The 22,451-nt window shown below is 34.9% G+C and overlaps 1 protein-coding gene across 3 annotated transcripts in view; it reads left to right on the top strand.

Moving 5' to 3' along the window:
• Tlcd4 (TLC domain containing 4) overlaps positions 1–19,760 on the top strand; it is a 49,145-nt gene extending 29,385 nt beyond the window's left edge. For 2 of the 3 annotated variants that reach the window (XM_076863447.1, XM_076863448.1), the window contains 2 exons: positions 5,348–5,421; positions 13,005–16,438. In XM_076863447.1, coding sequence (XP_076719562.1) covers positions 5,348–5,421; positions 13,005–13,323 — 393 coding nt within the window. In that variant the 3' untranslated portion in view covers positions 13,324–16,438. Of the gene's footprint in view, positions 1–5,347; positions 5,422–13,004; positions 16,439–18,041; positions 18,074–19,715 lie in introns of those variants that run through there. The other variant, XM_076863449.1, reaches the window with a different exon arrangement.
• The last annotated feature ends 2,691 nt before the right edge of the window (positions 19,761–22,451 follow it).

Here is a 22,451-nt window from a genome sequence, read left to right as displayed (position 1 = left end):
CAACTTAAAGCAAAAGCAAAAAAACCCAAGCCACTTCAATTATAAGACCCCAATAGGAGAGGTATAGTATCTAATTGGGACATGTTATAGTTTTCCTGGTCAGACCACACTCTGTATCCTCATTATTTGGTGTCTATAATCTTGCATACATTTAGAGGAGAGCCACTAGGGAAAGCAGACAGTTAACTGCAAAAGGGAGATAACATCAGGTACCCTTTTTTTTATAACAAATAATTGAAAGACCTAGAGATGTCTTGTCTGGAAAAGATAGGAAGAATACATGATAGCTCTGAAATGTTGAATTATGAAAGAATTATTAAGTGGAAGAGGGATAGACTTATTCAGGATTAATTCAGATGTTGTAACTAGAACTAATGGGAGTGGTAAAACTGGGTGACTTTTGTACTAAGGCAGAGGGCAGGAGATATGGAAATGTATCATGGAACCTGCAGTTTCACTTAAGGAGATAAGAAACTATTAAAATATTAAAACAAAATGTCACCCAGTGATAAATCATTAATACTCTAGTAACTTGAGGAACTACAAAGACCACTGTATTAATTTTTCCCTCCATATATAGATGTTTGAATTAAAAAAACTTCTAAGTTTACAGAAATTTGAGGCTTAGGAGGTAAAACAATTTTAGGCCTGATTCTCCATAGATAACTACTGACAATATTTGATATATATTCTTACAGCCTGTATAAATTGCACATAAATTTGTCACAATATATTATGCCCTTTTGTATTTTCTAAGAAAGATTATGAGATATGAAGGACTTAAAATCAGCCTTCAGAAATATGTGTATTTAGATTGGAACAAAAAGGTAGGGATGACTTCTGAGGTCATCAAACATGAGGAAACACACTGGGGAAAGGTGTCAGCTCTTCCTGTGATATATTCTGGATCTGTGTTTAGAAAGAGAGAAATAAGGGGAAGGGCCAGGATGTTTTGCCAAGTTTTTACAAATTCAAAAAAAAAGTTTCCTTAAGGTGTGGAGAATTATCACTTTGACCAAAGATGTTTAGATGCAAACAGCATGCACATTTACTGTTTTTCTTAGTAACTTTTAATATTTAAAGAATATCATAAATTAAATCTTTATCTCATACTAATTTGGTTCTTGTTTCATTGTTAATTTTAATTCTATACCAACATGAAAGGAGTTGAAAGAAGTAATCTGTTAAGTTCTAAAATAATGCTTTAGCCCTAGTGTGTTTCATGAATATGTTTTTGCATTTGCAAACTTCATTAACTAGAGAGAAATTTTCAGAATTATTTTTCAAAATTTAAGACTAAAAGCTATGGCTACTTTCAGTGTTTTCTCTAACTTTGGGGGTTTTAAAATATTTCAGATACCACAAGAATAAATTTTAGTAATGGATCTCATTTTGGAAAAGCTGTGAAGGACGGTGATTTAGCAAAGATTTTGGCCGACATTAGGAACATATTAGCTCATAATATTTTGCAGAAATCTGGCCTGTTATATTCTCTAATGTTGTACATATTTACATAGAATGCCATAGACTTAAAACAAATAGGAAAAATAGACTGGAAGAAAGAGCTGTTTTTAACTCTGGGGAAAAGGACAATGATATGAATGAGAGAATTTATCTTTAAGAAAGAAAAGTGTATGTCTATTATATTTATGAGTACCTTATAAAAAAGTTATACTAATAAAATATTTCAAGATTTTAAAATTTGATTCAAATAAGAATTTCACTAAAATAATATTTTCCTTGCAATTTTTCTTGCGTACTATTGCATACTATTCGAAGTTCTCCCTTGCCTTAATTCACTGCAGAATTTAACTGTGAGAGAGAATAGCAGAACATTTCAGCTTGCTTATTTTAGTTGGATTTTCTACAATTGAACTCAGTAACTTATTCTTCCAACCTCTTCTTAACCAAATATTACAGCCAGTTCTTCTGAACAAACTCACCTAACCTGTGAACAAGTCACCAAAGTTTGTTCTATTATAAAAGCACACAAAATATGCATGAACTTAAAATGTGAATGATAATTTGTTTCCTATTTCTAAAGTGCTTGTTTAATGCTAGATGAGTTAGAGAGGTCATACATTTGCCCTTTTCTTATCCCTTTGTCTCCTTGCAGCAGATGTGTTTTCTATTACATATTAAAATGAATTTATAATTAAACAGTTGGGAATGGCCTGCCCAAGGCTATGCTGATTTTTTTCATCTACCACTGAAAATTCTGCATCTCAGAAAACATCTTCCTGTGATGTGAAAATAATGTAGTTGGCTTGTAGTTTATAACAATGGGTCATCCATTGTTGCATGATTCTAAGGGATGAAATTCAAGTGTGTTGTAATTATAAACAGCAGCAGTCCATCTTTGACTTTGCTCATTCTATTAGTTGTTATGATTTGTTTTAGCATAGAGCTAGTATAACACTGTGAATATTAGTGTATTTCCTAAGAGTATAGATAATGAAAATTAGAATGGTTATATGCCAAATCCAGAATGTTCCACACATCACTGGAAAAGGTTATCATTATATGTGGAAATCTATATAAGATTATTTTATATGTTAGTATATAATGACATGTTATATAAGATGGATGAAAAGACAAATAAAATTGAATTAGATAGATAACCAAAATAAAGCATACTAAACAATATACAGAAAAGAATTTGGGATTTGGCATCATTATGAGTTGAATTATGCCCCCTCCAGAATTCATACATTGAATTGACTTTATTTGGAAATAGGGTTAATGGAGACTTGATTAGCTAAGTTAATATTGGAGTTAATATACTGTAACTGATGTCCTTATAAAAGGGGGGAATTTAGACCTAGACATGTATTTAGGGAGAAAGTCATGTGAAGTGAAGAGTTAGGCTATCAAAGCTAAGGAATTGCAAGAAGCCAGCAGAGACCTGGAATAAATCTTTCCCTAACACCTTTAAAGGCCCTGTTGACACTTGATCTTGGATTTCTACTTCCAGAACTGTGAGACAATACATTTCTGTTTAAGCCATCTAGTTTATTTTTGTTATGATATTCTGAGCAAACTAATACAGGCATAGTAGGGGAATCAGAAAAGCACCTAAGGAGGGCTGGGATTGTGGTTCAGTGGTAGAGTGCTCACCTATCATGTACGAAGCCCTAGGTTTGATCCTCAGCACCACATAAAAACAAATAAAATGAAGATATTGTGTCCAACTATAACCTATATATATATATATATATTTACATATACAGTTTTTTTTAAGCACCTAAGGAGACAGTATCTCACAAGTCTGGGATGCAATAGACAAGTACTTCTAAATCAATTTGAACTTTATAGTCATCTTCAAAAAAAAATAGTTGAAAATAGCAGGCAGTGAATGAGCTTGGACAATACCACATAAATATACATATGTTATTTTGTTGTTCCCTTGATTGCTGAATGAAAAGAAATAAAGTTACATTTTACTAATTCATAGGTTGCAATTAAAACATTCTATAGGCAAAAAGGGTAGAGGGTTGATGAGATGTGTTGACTTTTCTAATATAGAGCTGATTCTATCAGATCTTATCAGTGGTCATACTTTCTAATACTCTATCAGTTGTTGCATCAAATCACAGCAACAAAAACATGCTCCCCCAGCTCTTAGCACTTTGATTTAGAAAATGGAGTTTCAAATCAAAGTGTTGATTTCTATAAGGATTTTAAAGAAGCTAAAGAAAATATGAAGCAAAAGTTGATAGGTTCAGATACAAATTAGATTTTGCTCATCTGCCTGCCTATTCAGCAGATAGTGCAAATGCAAATACAATGGCATTTTCTTTCTAAAGAAAATAAAAAGATATTGCCTGCTAAATGCCTTTGCACATAACACTGCTAAGAATAGATGTGACTTGCTTACTGATATTGAGGCTTTCATAATGATAGTTTTTGGTCACTTTTAAATTTCCTCCAAATTTGCAGTTATTTTTTAGTTAGTGGAAACAGGAGAGGAAGAATATCCTCTGAAGACACGTGCCTACAAAATAGGTGTCACTGTTGCCAGCAACAAAGAGAAATCATATGTTAGTGTGTTGTAAAATCATATTTTCAGAGTTGTGGCCAAAAGAGTATCCTTTATTTGGAAATAAGTTGAGGATGAGAATGCAGAAAAATATTAGAGACATTTATAAACAGACATTTATAAACATCAGTTTCCCAAACTGGTGATATTTGAGGAAGCCCTAAGGAATTTAGCAAAGGGTAAGCTGTCTACACCTAAGTTATTTGATGTTATGTGTTATCAAAACTCATATGGTGAAACACTCAGTTTTTAGAAGTGAGACAGCTTCAAAACTAAAACAAATAAGGTAAGAACGGGGTAGTGCATTGAACTGGACTTACAATTTGGAATTCCATCCAGTATGCTTTGGAGTGTATAAAAGTAGTAAATGTTTTAGACAGAAATGATGAAAATGATGAATTTATGTATGCAAAGGGACTTATTAACAGTTGGTCTGCCAAAGAAAGCCTGGAGATAGAGAGTGGATAGACATTTCTGAAGAGGTGGAAAATGACTTTTTATAATTTTAAAAGCTTGCTGTTTCTAGAAGTAAAATCTTAAGTATTCTATGCTCAGACATCTTCATTGGGAGAATATTTAGCTTGAGCTCACCATATTGGACAAACACCAGGAATTGGTATAATGTGGGCTGTACTCTTCATGTTATTAACTTGGTAGAATGTACTCGATATTATGTTTAAATTTAGAAAGGTCCCCAAGGTATGTGTTTTTACCTTGAGGATCTTTTGACTGATAGTATATTTTTTAGGTCAATTATGATAGACAAGACTTGACATGTTGTTATATTTGAAAAATATGTATCTACTCACAAACTTAAATATGTTTATTTAGTATAATTGTGCTTTTAGGATTTTTAAAAGGTACTTCTACTTAATAATGGATATAAAAATGAGTTCCTATTAGATACTTAAGTGCTGTTAAAATTCCTCATCTTCTGAAATTTCATACTACTTTGTGATAATTCTTTCTTCAGTAGTTCAAGGATGCTGTCATAAAGGTTAAATACAGAGTTCATTGGTTAAGCATTCAGCATGAGAAAATTGCTTGAAACCTGTTTTCATAAATGAACATTAAATGCATAAGTGAACTTAAGCATACTGTATACTATCTTTTAAAAATATTGTTGAATTCTAAGGACATTTCTAAATTCTTGTGAGGAAAACCAGTTAAGTAGTAAAAGGTAGAAAACTTCTTGGTATGTATCCATACTGATATGTCATGTCTAGAAGCTGTTGACTATTTCTAAAGTATTTGGACATTTTGATAAGCATGTTATCCCTGACATTGTATTTTATGTTTATCATCTAGAAAGATGGAGTGCTGGTATATGTTGCGAATTTCCGCCTGCTTGCAGAGCTTTCCAGCCCTTTCGTAAATCAGCGGTAGGTTGCACTATCATTAATTATTTAAAAGTTGTGCTACTTATTTTCAGTTTAAAAAACTTTTTCCTCAAGATGCAAAACTTACCATATAAAAAATGAGAAGATGTGGTATGACTTATTGTCACCATTATCCACATGAGGAAAATGAGCCTTGGAAAGGTTCAGTTGAGTAACTTATCCAAGGTTCCCCTGCTGGTAAGTGGTGGTAGAAGCTTTTGAACCCAGCTTTCTTTGCACTAGACTGTGCTTTATGCCTGGTTCCAGGGCATTCATTCTTTCACCCTTCATGATGTACACTGCATAGTGAACTGTATTCACTGCATCTTAGAATTCAAGGGGAGTTCTTTATGGCATCATTCTGGCTTATCTTAGGTTCAGTTTATATTCCTGACACTAGCACCCTTTCTGTCCCCAAATTGTGATATCAATACTATCTTTGACTCTCATTAAAAAAACAACTTTTTAATTTTCACTTATTAAAATTTAAAAGGCTGGTTTTATTTCATATATGGACACAGCATAAGTAACTAACAATGTATAATATTGATAGCTATTGCTAGAGAATGTTTTTAACCATCCTAATCATTTTTTATGGGGGTACCAGGGATTGAACTCAGGGGCACTTGATTACTGAGCCACATCCCCATCCCTATTTTGTATTTTATTTAGAGACAGGGTCTCAATGAGTTGCTTAGAGCCTTGCTTTTGCTGAGGCTGGCTTTGAACTTGTGATCCTTCTGCCTCAGCCTCCTGAGCTGCTGGATTACAGGCATGTGCCACTATTTCTGGCTGTCCTAACCATTTTTAAAAATACAGTTCAATAGTGTTAAGTATACTCAGTAGTATTAAATATGTTGTTGTGTAACAGATCTCTAGTCTTTTATCTTAAAAAATCTAGATTATATTCATTAAACGCTAGTTCCCCCTCCCCAAAACTACTTTAGAATTCCATTTGAATGGTCCATAGAGTGTTTGTCCTTTTGTGACTGGTTTATTTAGCTTAGCATATTGTCCTCAATATTCATCATGTTGTAGCATGTGATAGGATTTCCTTTTTTAAAGCCAAACCTATTCTTTTGTATCTATATGCTACATTTGCTTTATCTGCTCATTCTTCCATGGACATTTAAATTGCTTGCCCCTCTTGACTATTGTAAATAATGCTGCACTGCACATGGGTATGTAGATAAATCTTTGAGATCCTGTTCTGAAATCCTTTTGGACATATATTCATAAGTAGGGTTGCTGAATTATATAGTAGTTTTATTTTTAGTTTTTTAGGGAATTTCCACACTGTTTTCCAGAGTAGGTACATTTTTTTTTTATTCCTAGCAACAGTGCACAAGGGTTCCAATTTCTTCATGTCCTCCCCAACACTTGTTATTTTCTATCATTTTGCTAGCTTCCATTTTAATGGACGTGAAGCAATATCTCGTTGTGGTTTTGATTTGCATTTTTCTGTGATTCATAATATTGAGTATTGTATTATTCAGGTTTTCATCACTGTGACCAAAATACCTGACAAGAACAACTTAGAGGAAGAATAGTTTATTTTGGTTCATGGTTTCAGAGGTTCAGTCCATGGTCAGCCGATTTCATTGCTCTGAGCCCAAGATGAGGCAGAACAACACCATGGCACAAGTGTAGCAGAGGAAAGCTGGTCAACCCCTGACTTGACAGGAATCAGGAGGAGAAAGGAAGGGGCTGCAGGGAAGGTGTGTCCCCAGAGACCCACCTCTTCCAACTATGCCCACCTACCTACAGTTACCAAATTCAAATGTGGTTATTACACTCAAAGTAGGATGGACTGATTAGCTTAAAACTCTCAGCCATTTCAGCTCTGAATTATCTCTGCATTAGCACAGAAGCTTTTGGGGGATACCTCATTTCCAAAAACAAGTAGCTGCATATACTTATTGGCCATTTGTGTTTCTTCTTTGAAAAATTATTTATTCAAATTCAAAATTATTTATTCAAATAAAATTATTTATTTGCCCATTTGTTAATTGGATTATTTGGATTTTTATTTTTAAATTATCAGATATATGATTTATAAGCGTATTGTTGCATTCATAGATTGGTTTTTCATTCTGATGATTGTTCCCTTTCGTGTGCAGAAGTTTTTAGGGTTGTTATAGTTCTATTTTTCTGTTTTTATTTTTTGTTGTTTGTGCTTTTGGTGTCATATCAAGAAATCATTGCCAAATCTAATGTCCTGAAGCTTTTCCTTATATTTTCTTCTAGGAGTTTTATAATTTGATCTTAAATTTCAGTCTTCAATCCATTTTGAATTAAAATTTATAAGTAATATAAGGTAAGGGTTCATTTTTTTGTATGTGGATGTTTGGTGTGCCCAGCACCATGTGTTGAAGAGACGGTCCTTTCTCCATTGCATAGTCTCAGTATTCTTATCATTGGTCACTTGGCCAGATATGGAAGGGATTATTTCTGAGCTCTCTATTCTGTTCCATTGGTGTATGTGCAAATCAATCTAATCTTTGGGCACATAATGTTTTTCCATTGATTTATATCTATGATTTCTTTTAACATGTCTTGTAGTTTTCAGTATACACATCTTTACCCCTTTGACTAAATTTATTCATGAGTATCTTTTTTGATGTTATTGTAAATGAGTGCTTTTTAAAGTTTCTATTAAAATTGGTCATTTAAAACTTTTTTAGATTTATAGACAAATTGCAAAGACAGATCAAAACTCACACATACCCCTTGCCTAGTTTTCTCAAGGTTAACATTTATACTACCATAAAACATTTGTCAAAACTAAGAACCAAGTGCTGATATGTTACTGTTAAGTCAATTTCAGTCCTTTTGGGCCTCATCAGTTGTTCTATTAGTGACCTCCGTCTGTTCTAGGGTCCATACCAGAGTGCCACACTGCATTTTGTTGTGTCTTCAGTCTGGGGAAATGTCCCCATAATCTCTTCTGATCTGTAACAGTTTCTTAGTCTTTTCTTATTTTTCTTGCTCTTGACTCCTTATTTTGGAGTACTGGCAAGTTTTCTCACAGAATGTTCCCCAATCTAAGTTCTTTGGGTGCTTATCTCATGAATAGACTTCAGAAATACCCCCACAGAGGTGAAGGACTCATTCTTGTCATTCCTTATCAGGGGTTCTTTATAACTCCATGATATCACTGGAGATATTAACCTTTAACACTTAGTTGAGGTGGTGTTTTTTGCCAGATTCCTCCATTATAGACTGCTGGTCCCCCATATTCTGTTCTTTGAAAACATGACTTGAAGTATAACCTACCCTCAAGGCACTGAAAGAGGGAGGGAGTTGTTCATTTTTGACATTGGCTTTATTGTTATCCTCTACCATGCTTCTCATTTAACAATGTCTGGTAGTTCTTTTTTTATGAATAGTCCCTCTTTCCATGTCCATGGTCCCTGTTTAGGCCTTCAGGATTTGCACTGCTTCCATCACTTCAGAGCTTTCTGACTGAATTGCCTAATTCCAGATTCTTCCTCTCTCAACTTTCTCCTCACACTGCTACCAGAGTCATCTTTCCTAGTTCCACTTTCAATACCTATTTTCTGACTACAAATCACATCCTGTTTATTCTGCTCGCTTTGGCTTTGGAAGTTCTCTGTGACGTGCTCTGTTTCCAGCCACATTTCTTAGTACTCCGATGCAGTTTTATAGTCTGTCTACCACTTGTGGGTTGTTTTCACATTTCTTCCTTTATTTCTCCCATATCTTTTATTTTTCCCCCAATTGTTTTGGGCTACTGGGTATTGAACCCAGAGGAACTTTACTAATAAGCTATACCCATAACCCTTTCTATTATTTATTTTGAGACAGTGTCTCACTAAGTTGGTAAGGCTGGTCTCAAACTTGTAATCCTCTTGTCTCAGCCTCCCAAGCATTCCCCCCCTCAAAATTAAAAAAAATCACCTACCCTTCAAATTCTAAACCCCCAATCCCCAAACCAAAGGAAAGGTTTTTATGATGATATGTAGTTTTTGTATCATAGTCACATGTTTTATATTCTTAGGTGGTACAATAGACTCAGCATGTCTAAAATCATGCCACATATCTCTCCCTGTGTCTCATGATTGACATCTGGCCCTCTTTCCAGTCAACACGTGGGAATCATCCTGTTTCTTCCTCATCTGTTCTGTCACTATGTTTCTTAGCTCTGGCGCCTCTTTTCCATCTCAACTGTTGGTGCCCTAGTTCATCACCATCTTGCCCACATTGCCTTACCTGCTTCTAACTCTGCACTGTCCAGCAGAGTCACCATGAGCTACAGTATATGTAAAGTAGCCCTTCTCTGAAATGCTCGGGACCACAGGTGTTTCAGATTTCAGACTTTTTAGGATTTTGGAATACTTGCATATGCACATAATGTGCACATATGCACATCTTGGGGAAGACACTCAAGTCTGAACATGACATTCATTTATATTTCATATACACTCTATACATAGAGCCTACAGAGAATTTTATATAATATTTGTAGTATACCTGCATTTTGACTATCACCCATCATATGGGTTATATGTGGAATTTCCCACTTATATCACTGTGTCAACTCTCAAAAAGTTTCACATTTAGGGTTTTTATGATTAGGATGTTCAACCTATATGACTGTTTATATTTAAATTAATTAAAAACTTAAAAATCAGTTCCTTAGTCTGACTTCATAGCCCCATGGGTCCAAGGCTACTGAATTGAGCAGCATATCAAAAGGAGCATTTTCATTGTTGCGAAAATTTCCTTTGAATAGTGCTACTCTAGACTAGCTTGGCAAACTATGCCTTGTGAGTTAACCCTACTGCTGTTTTGTAAATAAAGTTTTGCTGGTACACATCTATGTTCCTTTGTTTACCATGACTGCTTTCTTCTGAGGACAGCAAGGCTTAGTAGTGGTGACAGAAAATGTATGGTCTCCAGAGGCAGTGACATTTATGTCACTTTCTGACTCTTTTACAAAAGGTTTGCTGATGCCTGCTCTAGACCATACACCTGCCTCCAGTCTTGTCCCGCTTTCTTCTCTTGTTTATATTATTATTGTCTACAGTGAAGATAATATGCAGCTCTCCTGGTTGAAACCCCTCAGTGGCTCCTGCTGCTTACAGAATATAGTATGAGTCTTTTACATCACACAGAAAGCTCTCCAAGTGGAGCTCTCTTACCTCTTTCTGGCACATTTTCCCAAAAATCTGATGTCATGCCAACTTTTCCATTTCCTGTCAAGGGCCTCCTGTCATCTTAGTCATTCTTCAGCACTCAACCCAGAGATCATTTTTATCACTAATCCCCATCTCTTTCTAGGCTGGGTTGAGTACCTCTCACTTGTGCTTCAAATAAAAGCAACATTTATTTACTAAGTTTTGATTAGTTGGAAAAATATGAATGTAATTGCTGGATGGGGCTATAAACCATCTTCTAAAGAGGCTACAATTTTGCATTCCCACCAGCAATCAATGAGTATCCTGTTGGTCTACATCCTCATTAGCACTTGGTTTTGTTGTTGTTGTTATTGTTTTAACCATTTTATGGCTATATAGTAGCATCTCATTTTATTTGTATTTTCCTAATACAATGCTGACTGTTGTTTGTTTGTGTTTGGTTTTGAGTTACAGTCTCACTATGTTGCCCAGGTTAGTCTTAAACTCCCTGAACTTAAATGATCCTCTCACCGCAGTGTCTCAAATAGCTGGGACTATGGATGTGAGCTACTATACCCGACATCAAGCATCTTTTCATGTGCCTGTTTCCTTTCTTCTCTAAAAAGATGTTTAAGATCTTTTGCCTTAGTTTTAGTTGGATATTTTGCATATTGGTGAGTCTTTGTATATGTTGAATTCTTTTTTTATGTAATTGATTTTATTTTTTTAAATACACAACAGCGGAATGCATTACAATTCTTATTACATATATGGAGCACAGTTTTTCATATCTTTATATATAAAGTATGTTCACGCCAGTTCATGTCTTTATACATGTACTTTTTTTGCATTACAATTCTTATTACACATATATATACCACAATTTTTCATATCTCTGTTTGTATAAAAAGTAGGTTGACACCCAATTCATGTCTTCATACATGTACTTTGGATAATGATATCCATCACATTTCACCATCCTTGCTAATCCCCTGCCTCTTCCCTTTCCCTCCTACCCCTCTTCCGTATCTAGAATTCATCTATTCCTCCCATGCTCCCGCTCCCTACCCCACTATTAGTCAGCCTCCTTATATCAGAGAAAACATTCGGCATTTTTTTTTTTTTTTTTGAGATTGGCTAACTTCACTTAGCATTATCTTCTCCAGTGCCATCCATTTACCTGCAAATGCCATGATTTTATTCTCTTTTATTGCTGAGTAAAATTCCATTGTATATATATGCCACATTTTTTTTTTATCCATTCATCCACTGAAGGGCATCTAGGTTGGTTCCACAGTTTAACTATTGTGAATTGTGCTGCTATAAACATTGATGTGGCTGTGTTCCTGTAGTATGCTGTTTTTAAATTCTTTAGGTGTAGACTGAGGAGAGGGATAGCTGGGTCAAATGGTGGTTCCATTCCCAGATTTCCAAGGAATCTCCATATTGCTTTCTATATTGGCTGCACCAATGTGCAGTCCCACCAGCAATGTATGAGTGTACCTTTTCCCCCACATCCTCGCCAACACTTGTTGTTGTCTTCCTAATAGCTGCCATTCTGACTAGAGTGAGATGATATCTTAGAGTAGTTTTGATTTGTATTTTTCTGATTGTTTTAGATGATGAGCATTTTTTCCTATATTTGTTGATTGATTGTATATCCTCTTCTGAGAAGTGTCTGTTCAGGTCTTTGGCCCATTTGTTGATTGGGTTATTTGTTTTTTCGGTGCTTAGCTTTTGAAGTCTTTGTATATGTTGGATTCACATACTTTTATCATATATGTGTGCACTAAATATTTTCTCCCAGCATATAATTGTATTTTTATTCTCTTAATAGTGTCTTTCACAGAGTGAGTTTTTTATTTTAGTGAAGTCCAGCTTACCAATGTCTCTCTTTCATAGATTGCATTTTTTGGTGATATTATCTAAAAACCAGCCAACCTGAGATCATGTGGATATTTTTCCCTGTGTTTTCTTCTGGAAATATTTGTAATTTTGTACTTTATATGTAAGCCTTTAAGCCAATTTGAGTTAATTTATGAACGAACTGTAAGTTCTCTGCCTAAGTTCTTTTTTCTGCATATGGACATACAGTTTTGCACATTTTTTCACTAAATGACTTTGTCCAAAATCATCTCAAGTATATCTGAGTGAGGCTATTTCTGAGCTTTTTCGTCTGTTCTGTGGTTTTATTCACCCATTTCTTCACCAATGCCATGCTGTCTCATGCTACAGCTTTATAGTACGAGCTGGAATGGATGTTGCCTGTCCTCCAGCTTTGTTCTTTCCAGTATTGTGCAAGCTTTTCTAGCTTTCTGCCTTTCCACTTATATTAAGGTTTATACCTTAAGAGGATGTTCCCTGACTTTAAAAACTGAAACATAAAATTAAGATGATTAACTCCCAGCTTTTCAGAATATGATGATTCTTTAATTTTCTTTGCAGATGGTTCTTTGAAACTCTGAAGTATTCTAAATTTTCCAAAGCTAACGTCATCAATGGAATTCTCATGACGGTGGTATTCTTCATTGTGCGGATAGTAGCAATACCTCCTTTGTATGGCTTCATGCTCGCCGTGTATGGAACAGAACCCTACAGAAGGCTTGGATGTTTACTCCAGTATTCCTGGATTTTTACTTGTATTGTTTTGGATGTGATGAATGTCATGTGGATGATCAAAATTTCAAAAGGGTGCATCAAAGTCATCTCTCTCATGAGACAAGAGAAAGCCAACAATCGTCTTCAGAATGGAAAAGTTGACTAAAGGTGTGCTTTGTCAAACACCTTCATTTAGATAAGCAATCCTCATTACTACCCAGCATTATACCTACTAATAGGATGAAATCTTGGCATGTTCTTGTGCTTTGTTATTAATTATAATTGTTATTCAGGGTTTCAGTGTCATTCTTTTTAACCTTTAGAAAAGAGAAACTAAAGTTTAGTTTTCATTCCAAGATTTCCTCTTTTCTTCTGCATTATAAGCATGGTTAAAATCTTAAAGGTTTAAATAAAAATTATAAGTGTGGTAAATTTTTCCAGAAATCTCTTGGCCTGCATTGGTATTTTGGAAAGAGGACTGTGATGATTTGGCACACTTGATGTGTCACCAATTTTGCAGAAAGGATGGGAACTACTTTGAAATCTGTAAATAGCACTCAACATTTTGTTATGCTGCACTCTTCTCATGTCAACACCTATATGGAGGTTACTTTCTAAATTGTTGACATGTTCTTTTCCTAGGTTATTAGAAATGACTTTTTTTCATTTCAGATATACATTCATCTATTAATGATGAAGGATTTTACTCAATTTGGAATATTTCATTAGTTTAGTTATTAGAAAATACTTCTGCATTTTACAGTTTTTTAGATGGCACTTTCTTCTATTTTTAATATTTTATCAAATTATTTCTTATGACAGACATTATAAACCTCCTTAGTGGATGAATTTCTTCTTCTAGAAATGCATGTTGGTACATGACCACTTAGGTTGATAGGAGGAATCATTAAGAAAAAAGTTTTAATATTACTGTTTGTCTGCTTCCCTTGCACTTTTTCTATGAAAAAATATTTATATTTGCAAAATATCCCCAAGTTCAGAACCCATGATCACCAATACCAGTTTTATGCAATATGGATTTGTTCTGCCCCTAAAATAATCTTCTTTTTGGTGAAACCAAAACTAAAAAAAAAAAAAAAAATCAGTATTTACTTTACTCACAATTTATTCTCATGCTTGCTTTGAATTTTTCTTAAAGAGCAGGAGGGAAATAAGGTAATTTAATCCAAGCATTCTGGTTTTCAAAATTATTGAAATGACTGTTTTTCTGTGTGTGTGTGTGTGTGTGTGTGTGTATGTGTGTGTTCACTTTGTTTCTTGCAATCCAAATATAGAATTATATATTTAGTTCTTAATATCTTTATTTATTTTTTGCAAGTACTTGACTTTAATGATTGTTCTTACTTAAAAAAAAAAAAAAAGATTTAGTTCTACTAGTGGTGAATACTTGAACTTAATTAAACCCGAACCTAAAGATCTAATCCATTGTTTCTGGGTTTAAAGGATAATGTTTGATTCGTTTTCTTTGCTCATGTTAGGATGATGAAAGGAGGTTAGCTGAATATCATCAATACTTTTAATTTGACTGTCCAATGCAGATAGAGCCTGATAAGTTCTAGAACTCAAAGACAAATCGAAATCTCAGTCAATAACTAAATGATAAAATAAGGTTGATTGGTACATTTATTTTTTGAAGACAAAAAGTAATGCAAATTGTAGGTATTTATTTTTAAAGCAGTTAATATTGCATTGATAATTGGTTACTAAATTTATTGCTTCCCACATCAGAGGCATTTAAATATGTACTGGTTATCTAGAGGGTGAGAGTATACAAAACAAGTGATTTTTGTCTTGTCCTTGCTCTTTTGCAAGCAAAGTAGCTTTTTTAAAAAGGAAGACATTTATATTGCAAAACTATTTTGGAAATTGTTTCTTTAGAAAGTAAATGTTGAAATAAATATTTTTGACTCTTTGCATATTTCTATAATTCTGAACACAGATTTTAAACCCACCATCAAAGTGACAAAAATATAAAGCTATGTTAGTGAGTCTCCATATAGCAGTTTCAATAGTTTCATGCTTTCAACTTCTTTTTTATTGTCACTGACATTATCTTTCACTGATTGGCAAAGCTACTCATTAAATAATTATATTTAAAATATCAAAGTTTTAAATTAAGGCTTTTTGTTCTTTTAGCAATCCTTAGGTTGGCTACATGACAGTTAATTCAGTATCCATATTCAGTATTCAGAAGTAGTGCTATACATTTTTACATACAGATTATATGAAATGGAAATGTCACGACAAACTACTAAGCTTCTTTAAGTCAGATCTTTACAGGAGCTATACTTTGCTATTCTGCAGTTGTATCCATCTACCTATAAAATATAAATGAAGACAGAACATATCATTTATTAAACAACGAATTTTCATTTGTTAAATGACAAACTTTTGCTAGACATTTTAGATATTTAGTATTTTGGCTACATGGATTAATTTAAATGATTCTATCAGGCATTCTGATCTTTAATAACTATTAAAATATTTATAGAAAATAAATGCAAATTGGTATAAATTTTTAAGCAATTCTATTTTTCTAGAAAATTCGTGACAACCTGTGTTGTATTCTAGAAAACAAAAGTTCTTGTGAAACTTAAAAATGAATGAAAATCAACTGTTAGCTTGCAAGATCACAGATTCTGCATTAAATGTTTTATTTGTAAGAATTTAAAAATTGTGAACTTGAGTTTATAAGAGTTTGCATTCTTATGCCCAAAATGTTTTTAAGGATTACTTGCATTTATTTTAAAACTCAAAACAAAGTTACATGTGAGTGCAAAGAAATTAACTCAAGCTTAAATTACCCTATAGTATGTTGACATTTTTTATTCTAAGTGTTGTTATTTTATAGACTAATTCTCTGTTAGTGAAATGATAGTTACATTGTTATCATCTCTAAGAGTGACTCATATATTGTGGATGACCCAGTACTGTCTTTAAAGATCTGGTTTTTAAAAACTGACTAATTTATAGGTATTTGAATCAAATCCTTAATTTTAAAATTTCTTTGACTTGAATCAGGTTTTTACTAAAGTGACAGTTTTAAAATTTTACACCTTCTCTGAGATGGATTGGAGAATGTTCTTTATGGTATAAAAGATGTGTTTTACTGTCAGCGGCTCATAATGTACTTAGAAACATTGTTCTCATGGAGATACATAGGGGAAAGAACTATTGTAATGTGCATGTTTCTTTTGTTTCATCTTTAAGGAAAATAAACATGTTCCAAAAGACCCTATTAAAATAAATATTTGAATAAATTTCTGTTTCTATGTTGCTCTTAACTCCAAATATGTAAATATACATCTGGATTGGCGTTTAGTGGTTTACTCTGTTGCATGAAATTGAAAGCCCACTTATTTGTTGACATCACCAATTATACGTAATAGAAGCTTATATTTTGGTATATGTTTTGGATTCCATAAGAGCGAATATGTTGTTTTATTTGAGGAATGGCTCAATGTCTTTCAACATGTCAGAGCCAGCACAACAGTAAAACCCTTTCTGTGTGCAGAGACAGGAAGGCACACACACCTCTCAGCCTTAACCACAGCTCACTTGTACTAAAGCTACTGAAAATGAATTCTGTTTGTATTTTGGTGTTGAGGATTGAATGAAGAGCCTTGTGCATGCCATGCATGCACTCTACAACTGAGCTGTAGCCCCAGCCCTGAAAATGAATTCTGATGCAAAAATATGATAGGAATACAAAAAGCTCACAGGATCTGGAGTTGGAAGAGACACTGAGACTGCTTTTCCCTTAAAAGATGAGGGTTCTCCCAGATCCAGAAGTTTTTTTCTGAGTCCTTCTAGCCCATCCATCACTTCCTCCTGATACCTCCAAAACTTCATCAGCACCTCTCTTCCTCATGCTGACACCTTTTTATGTTCACTTCTGAGACATTCCAGTTCATCTGTAAGCTCCTCTGTCTGCTGGCAAATTTAAAGGTTTACAAATAGGTTCTGTCATTTTAAAAAGCTTTGTAGTAAGTTTAAGTAGAGATCAGACAAACCACCACTTATTAGGAGGCTACAGGAAGCTGTTGAGCATTTAATACCTGTTTATAACACAAAGCAAAGCTAATTATGGTTTTATTAAGAAACGTCTGTAATCTCTTTCTTAAACTGGTTGAGCAATAAGTTTTGTAAAGTGTTTCAGCTGGGGATTTATTGTAGGCATGTAATTATGTAAATGTTCTTAGATCCCATGACACAAGGGGATTGTGGAGAACTGACCTAACTCTGTTATGAGGGGGAGATTGGACTTTTAACAGTTTTTAAAGTCCTGCTCTTCCATACAGCAATCTTTGTTATGGTAATATTCACAAAAACAAGTTTACTAGCAAACAGATAACTTGGTGTTTCCTGGAGTACAGCATCCACTGACTTGACATGGACTTGAGCTCTACTTCTTTCTTACCTAGACTTTTCAAATAGCCTCTACTAGCTTTGATAATAAGTACCCTAACTGGAAGATATTTTGGAATACAGTGAAATATTGTAGACATTTCCTAAAGGTCTTTTAGAATTTTCTTGTCTCTCTCTCTTTTTTTTGCACTGATAATGTTTACACTTACTGAGCATCAGTTTTGATACCAGGCCCTTCATGCAGACCAAAACAATGAGAAATGTTTCTAAATCTCAAATATTTATAAATATGATACCTCTGGATGAAAACTTGTTAAACATCATTTGTATATTTTGTTCTTTATATTTTTATGTAATGCTTTCTGCAATTAAATGTGCCTCAGTTATTTGCTACTTGGCTAACAAAACCTAAATACAGCTGTAAATAAAGCATGCTGTATGTTTTTTTCTTGCTTGGTTTGTTTCTGGTCTGATTATGTCTATTTTTTACTTAAGGAACTTTCATGTGGATAATACTCATAACCAGGGTAAGTTATGAGTTTTCTTTGGGTAATTATTAGAATTTGTAATAGTGACATTTAAATAGACTTTATTTGAAAAAGCTACTTGAAAACTGCAGTACATGCAATACCTATAGTGACATATATATAATTTTTTCCTGAAAATATATAATATATAATATTGTCAAATATTTTTGGAAGTTTCTCAAAATACATTTAACATTTTGTGAATTACATACTTTTTAATTTATTTCCATAAAAGTGAACTTTTATTTATAGAATATAAGACTAGATAATTTATAAATCAGTGTTACTAAGAACTAAAATATGATAATAGTATTCTTTATTTTGGTTTCTGGTTGTGCTTTGCCTGAATGAAGGGATAATATGTCTTTCAATATTTTCATTAAAATTTTGAAATGTTTGTATACTTTGTGTACCATTTTAAATTATATGCAAGTTCTAAGCAATAATACGCATGCTACACAGGGTCAGCCTACTTTGTCATGACTATTTAATACTAATTTTAAGAATGATAGAAGTCACATTATATAAACTACATCCCCATGAACACATTTGGATTTTCTTGTGCTGGAACACTACTATAATGTAGTGCAAAGCTTTGTATTTTGTGAACAAAAATAAAGTCAATTATTTAGTGCAAAAGTTTGTCTGCAAGGTGTATACTTCAATAGTAATGAATGAATTTGGTGAGATTATGTTCCTCAAATCAGTCTCATCTGAGTCCTAAAGGTAAGTTTTTATTTCTCAAGGTGTTTGAAGAGCTCATTAACCTTCCCTCCATCTCTCCCCTCTGGGATCCCAGCTTATAGCAAATCAGAAAGAGTTGCAAACATTTTAGTCATGCTTGCTAATGGAAGGAATGGTGCTATCTAATCAATAAGCCCTTTAGATTAAGTTAAAACTTTGGCAGTTAGGTTTTTAATCTCCTTCCCTTTGTCCCTTAGGCCTCTCATGTGGTCTAGTGATCTTTGCCAAATGTCTTGGCTGTAATCCCTACCTTCTCAAATGGCCTGTGGCAGTCCTCTTGCATCTTGGTCTGAGAATACCTAGTAGGTCAGGAAGCTGAGCACTAATAGAATACTGAAGTGGTTTTTGCCCTCTGGAGAGTATCATGAGTCATGTTCAAAACATGCCTAAAATGTTGTGTCAAGACTGGCAAGGGAACAGCTGAATTTCAGAATGAAAATAGCAATCACAGCTGTTGGTGGAGAATAGGCCACAGGTGAAAGGACAAGGATTTAGAATTGCTTGAAGCAAGTGGACACCTCAGGTTGTCTTATACTAATTCACCCCTTTATTCTTGTATCCTCTAGTCTTTATCAAAGTCTACTTTTTGCTTCTTCCTTCTTTTCCTCCCTGCTTCTCCCTTTTAATGATTCTTCAACATGCACAAATTAAGTGATTTGGTAAATTGGTAACTTTTCCCATGCTAGTAACTGATAATCTGATACATGTTCCTGGATGCTCCCCCAAACAGAACTCTTCATCTAAGAACAGTGTACACTACTTTGCCTGAATGGCTGTGCCTATCATCACTTGGGGCACAATGGTCCTTGGTCTCCCTACCATTGCCAAATAGCCCTTTCCTCTCCCTCCTCCCTCCAGCTAAATTCCATGACTGCATCTAATCTTGTAATTTTACCAGATCACCAGCATGAATTGCCTGAGCAAGGGAGAAATGGAAGGTAACACCGATGAGGGGCTGCCTTTCTATCAAGGATCAAGGTCAAAGACCAGTGGATATTTGCAAAGAAAAAAGGAAGGAGGAAAGGACTTCAGAAAACAGGAAAAATAAGAAAACTCCATGTATGTACACATTGCATTCTGGTTGACAGGAACTTCTCAAATAAAATTCTTATACATAGTATCTGTGTTTAAGAAGTTTTATGACTTTATATTAAAGTGCAACATGTATGAATGAATGTATGAATATGTATGTATTATATATGCTCCATGTGTATGTATCTCTGTGTGTATCTAGATACACATTCAACTGCTGGTTTCATGATGTGGCCTGCAGTTTCAAAGTCACTTTTGTTTGAGAAAGTGCATATTTTTTCAATGTTTGACCCACTTCCAATGACCAGATGCCTCCATGCAGAGGAAGGAATGAGGAGGAAGCACAGTGAAGCCATAGTCCTAGTGGTTTACTGAGATTACAGAGAAGTATAAGTCCTGATCTGTAGTAGCTACCAAAACCCCAATAACACCCAGTCATTAGGTTTTCTAGACAGGACTGTGTGTCAGATCATGACAGATTTTACAAGATGAAAGGAACCGTTTTTGAAGTTGGTTTGGACAGAGAGGATGTATGAATCGGTGAGGCACTGGAAGAAAGAAAGGGCTTTGTTTGGATTGTAAATTGGAAAAGAACAATTTGGAAAGAGTGAGATGCTTAAAAACTTATGGTCACTTAATTATTGAGTTAGTTTTGCTATCTATAAAATACTGTTTGAAATATCTCTGACATTGCTTCCTACTCCATCCATCCTATCAGCAAGAGCATTAATTTGAAACAGCTTATTAGGAAAGAATATGTGTACCTTTGAAATTTCATCAGTAATGTGATTTGAATGACATTCAAGGGATATTCTCAGTGCCAGTTTAGATAAATGAAAGTATAGACATAGGTTAAGTGATGGAGAAACTGGATAAAGAACACTGCCAAGAGGTTAAAGCCTGATGGTTAACCCCAGACAAGGAAGATAAATAAAAGGACTGGTTCTGATAAATATTGCAGAGAGCCAAACGGATTTAGAAAAATTGAACATAACTCAAGGATAAGGCTTTTGAACTGAGAAGAGACAGATGCCACTGGGCAGTGATGTCAGAACAAGGCAAGCCACAGACTCAATGGAAGTTTGGTCAGCAGGTTATGGTAGCTGTCATGGGATCCTATGGATAAGAAGAAAGAGAGAAGTTGGGGGGATGAGGCATTTGAGCATGAATAAGGAAAGAAGATACAGGAGTTAGAAGAATACAGTGGAGCCTGTGATAGACTTAACATAATGGCAAGGCTGTGCAGAATTCAACCTGTGAGGAGAAAAAACACTCTTAAAGTGCCACCCTGTGGCACTCGTGGTGGTTTTGATTCCTTTTCTGATTCCTAACTTGCTGCTACCTTATCCTCTGGTGCATTCCAGGTTCCTGACAGGCCACGGACTCATGGTTTCCTTGCAACCCTCTCAGTTTCCTTTTTCTGACCAATAACTCATGGCTCCCAGTGTCAGTTCAGCCCATCAAGTCAAAGAGTTGATGGTCTAGAGAAGATGGTCAGAAGTCAAATAATAAGGTTTTCTATGATTTTTTTTTCTATGTTTTTTGTTCACAGTTTCAGCTGTGGGTCTAGGAACTAGGGGCTGCTGTGAGTCTAAGAGACTCCATCTTGCTGTGGAACTGGTTCCTTAGGTGAGGCAGTTTGGGGTTGGTGAAAGAAGGGGCAAAAGTCTAAATGTGGAGGAGAAGCAGCTGAGTGTCCTAAGCATGGGTGGAGGCTGCAGTGACTCTGTTAGGTTTTCATTTGTGAAATTGTCAAGAGGTGAAATAGAGAGGCACTTTGAAAGTGTACCCTCATGGAGTACCATACAGTCTCTAATTGGTCTCTCTGACTCTGTCCTCTCCCCCATCCATCACAGTGCTACTGGCCATGTCATTTATCCTTAATTTTTGTCACAGACCTGCTCAGAACTTCCAGTACTCCATTCAAATGTAAATTCCTTAAACCGAACTTGAGGTTCTCCACTATATCACCCTATATTACCTACTCAACCTCATTGTCCACCTGAAAGTTCTACGAGGTGGGCGCCACTGTCTGCCACATGCTCCTCCAGCCCTAGGCATGTGTACTGGCTGCACCTCTAGTATGTAGTCCCTTCCCCACTCATGAATGTGTGTCCTACTCACTCTCAATACTATGTATTAATAAAATTGGTTCTTTCCCCTCTAAAAACAAAAACAAGTAAATGTCCAGGTAGAAGGGAGAGGAAAAAGCTCATTATTTTATCATTTGTCAAATGTTTGCTAGATTGTCAAGTGAGTTTCTGTAACAACCAGGATAAATAAATTCACTCTTGATTGACAGCTGATCTCCTAACACTTCCTGTCCTGAACAACCTTTTCTGGCCACAGAAATGCTGCTCTGTGTACTTTCAGCCTTGAGGTCAAAGAAATGAGTTCACTGCCCCAGTGACTGTGACAAGTAGTGGAAGCTGGGCACTGTTTGGGCTGGAGCACAGACTTTGATAGTTGGAATAGCATGGTGGGAAGGCTTTTCATCTGGGAGATTAGAGACTGGGACCCCAACTCCCGCTCTAGTACCCACTGGCAATCATTTTAGAAAAGCACTTTCACTTTCACTTGCTGGTGTTTTTTTCCTTTTCTT

Source organism: Callospermophilus lateralis, chromosome 7 (genome assembly GCF_048772815.1).
Source record: "Callospermophilus lateralis isolate mCalLat2 chromosome 7, mCalLat2.hap1, whole genome shotgun sequence".
NCBI classification, from domain to species: domain Eukaryota; kingdom Metazoa; phylum Chordata; class Mammalia; order Rodentia; family Sciuridae; genus Callospermophilus; species Callospermophilus lateralis.
Note: the sequence above shows the minus strand (reverse complement) of the source record. Positions and strands in the feature narration are given on the sequence as shown.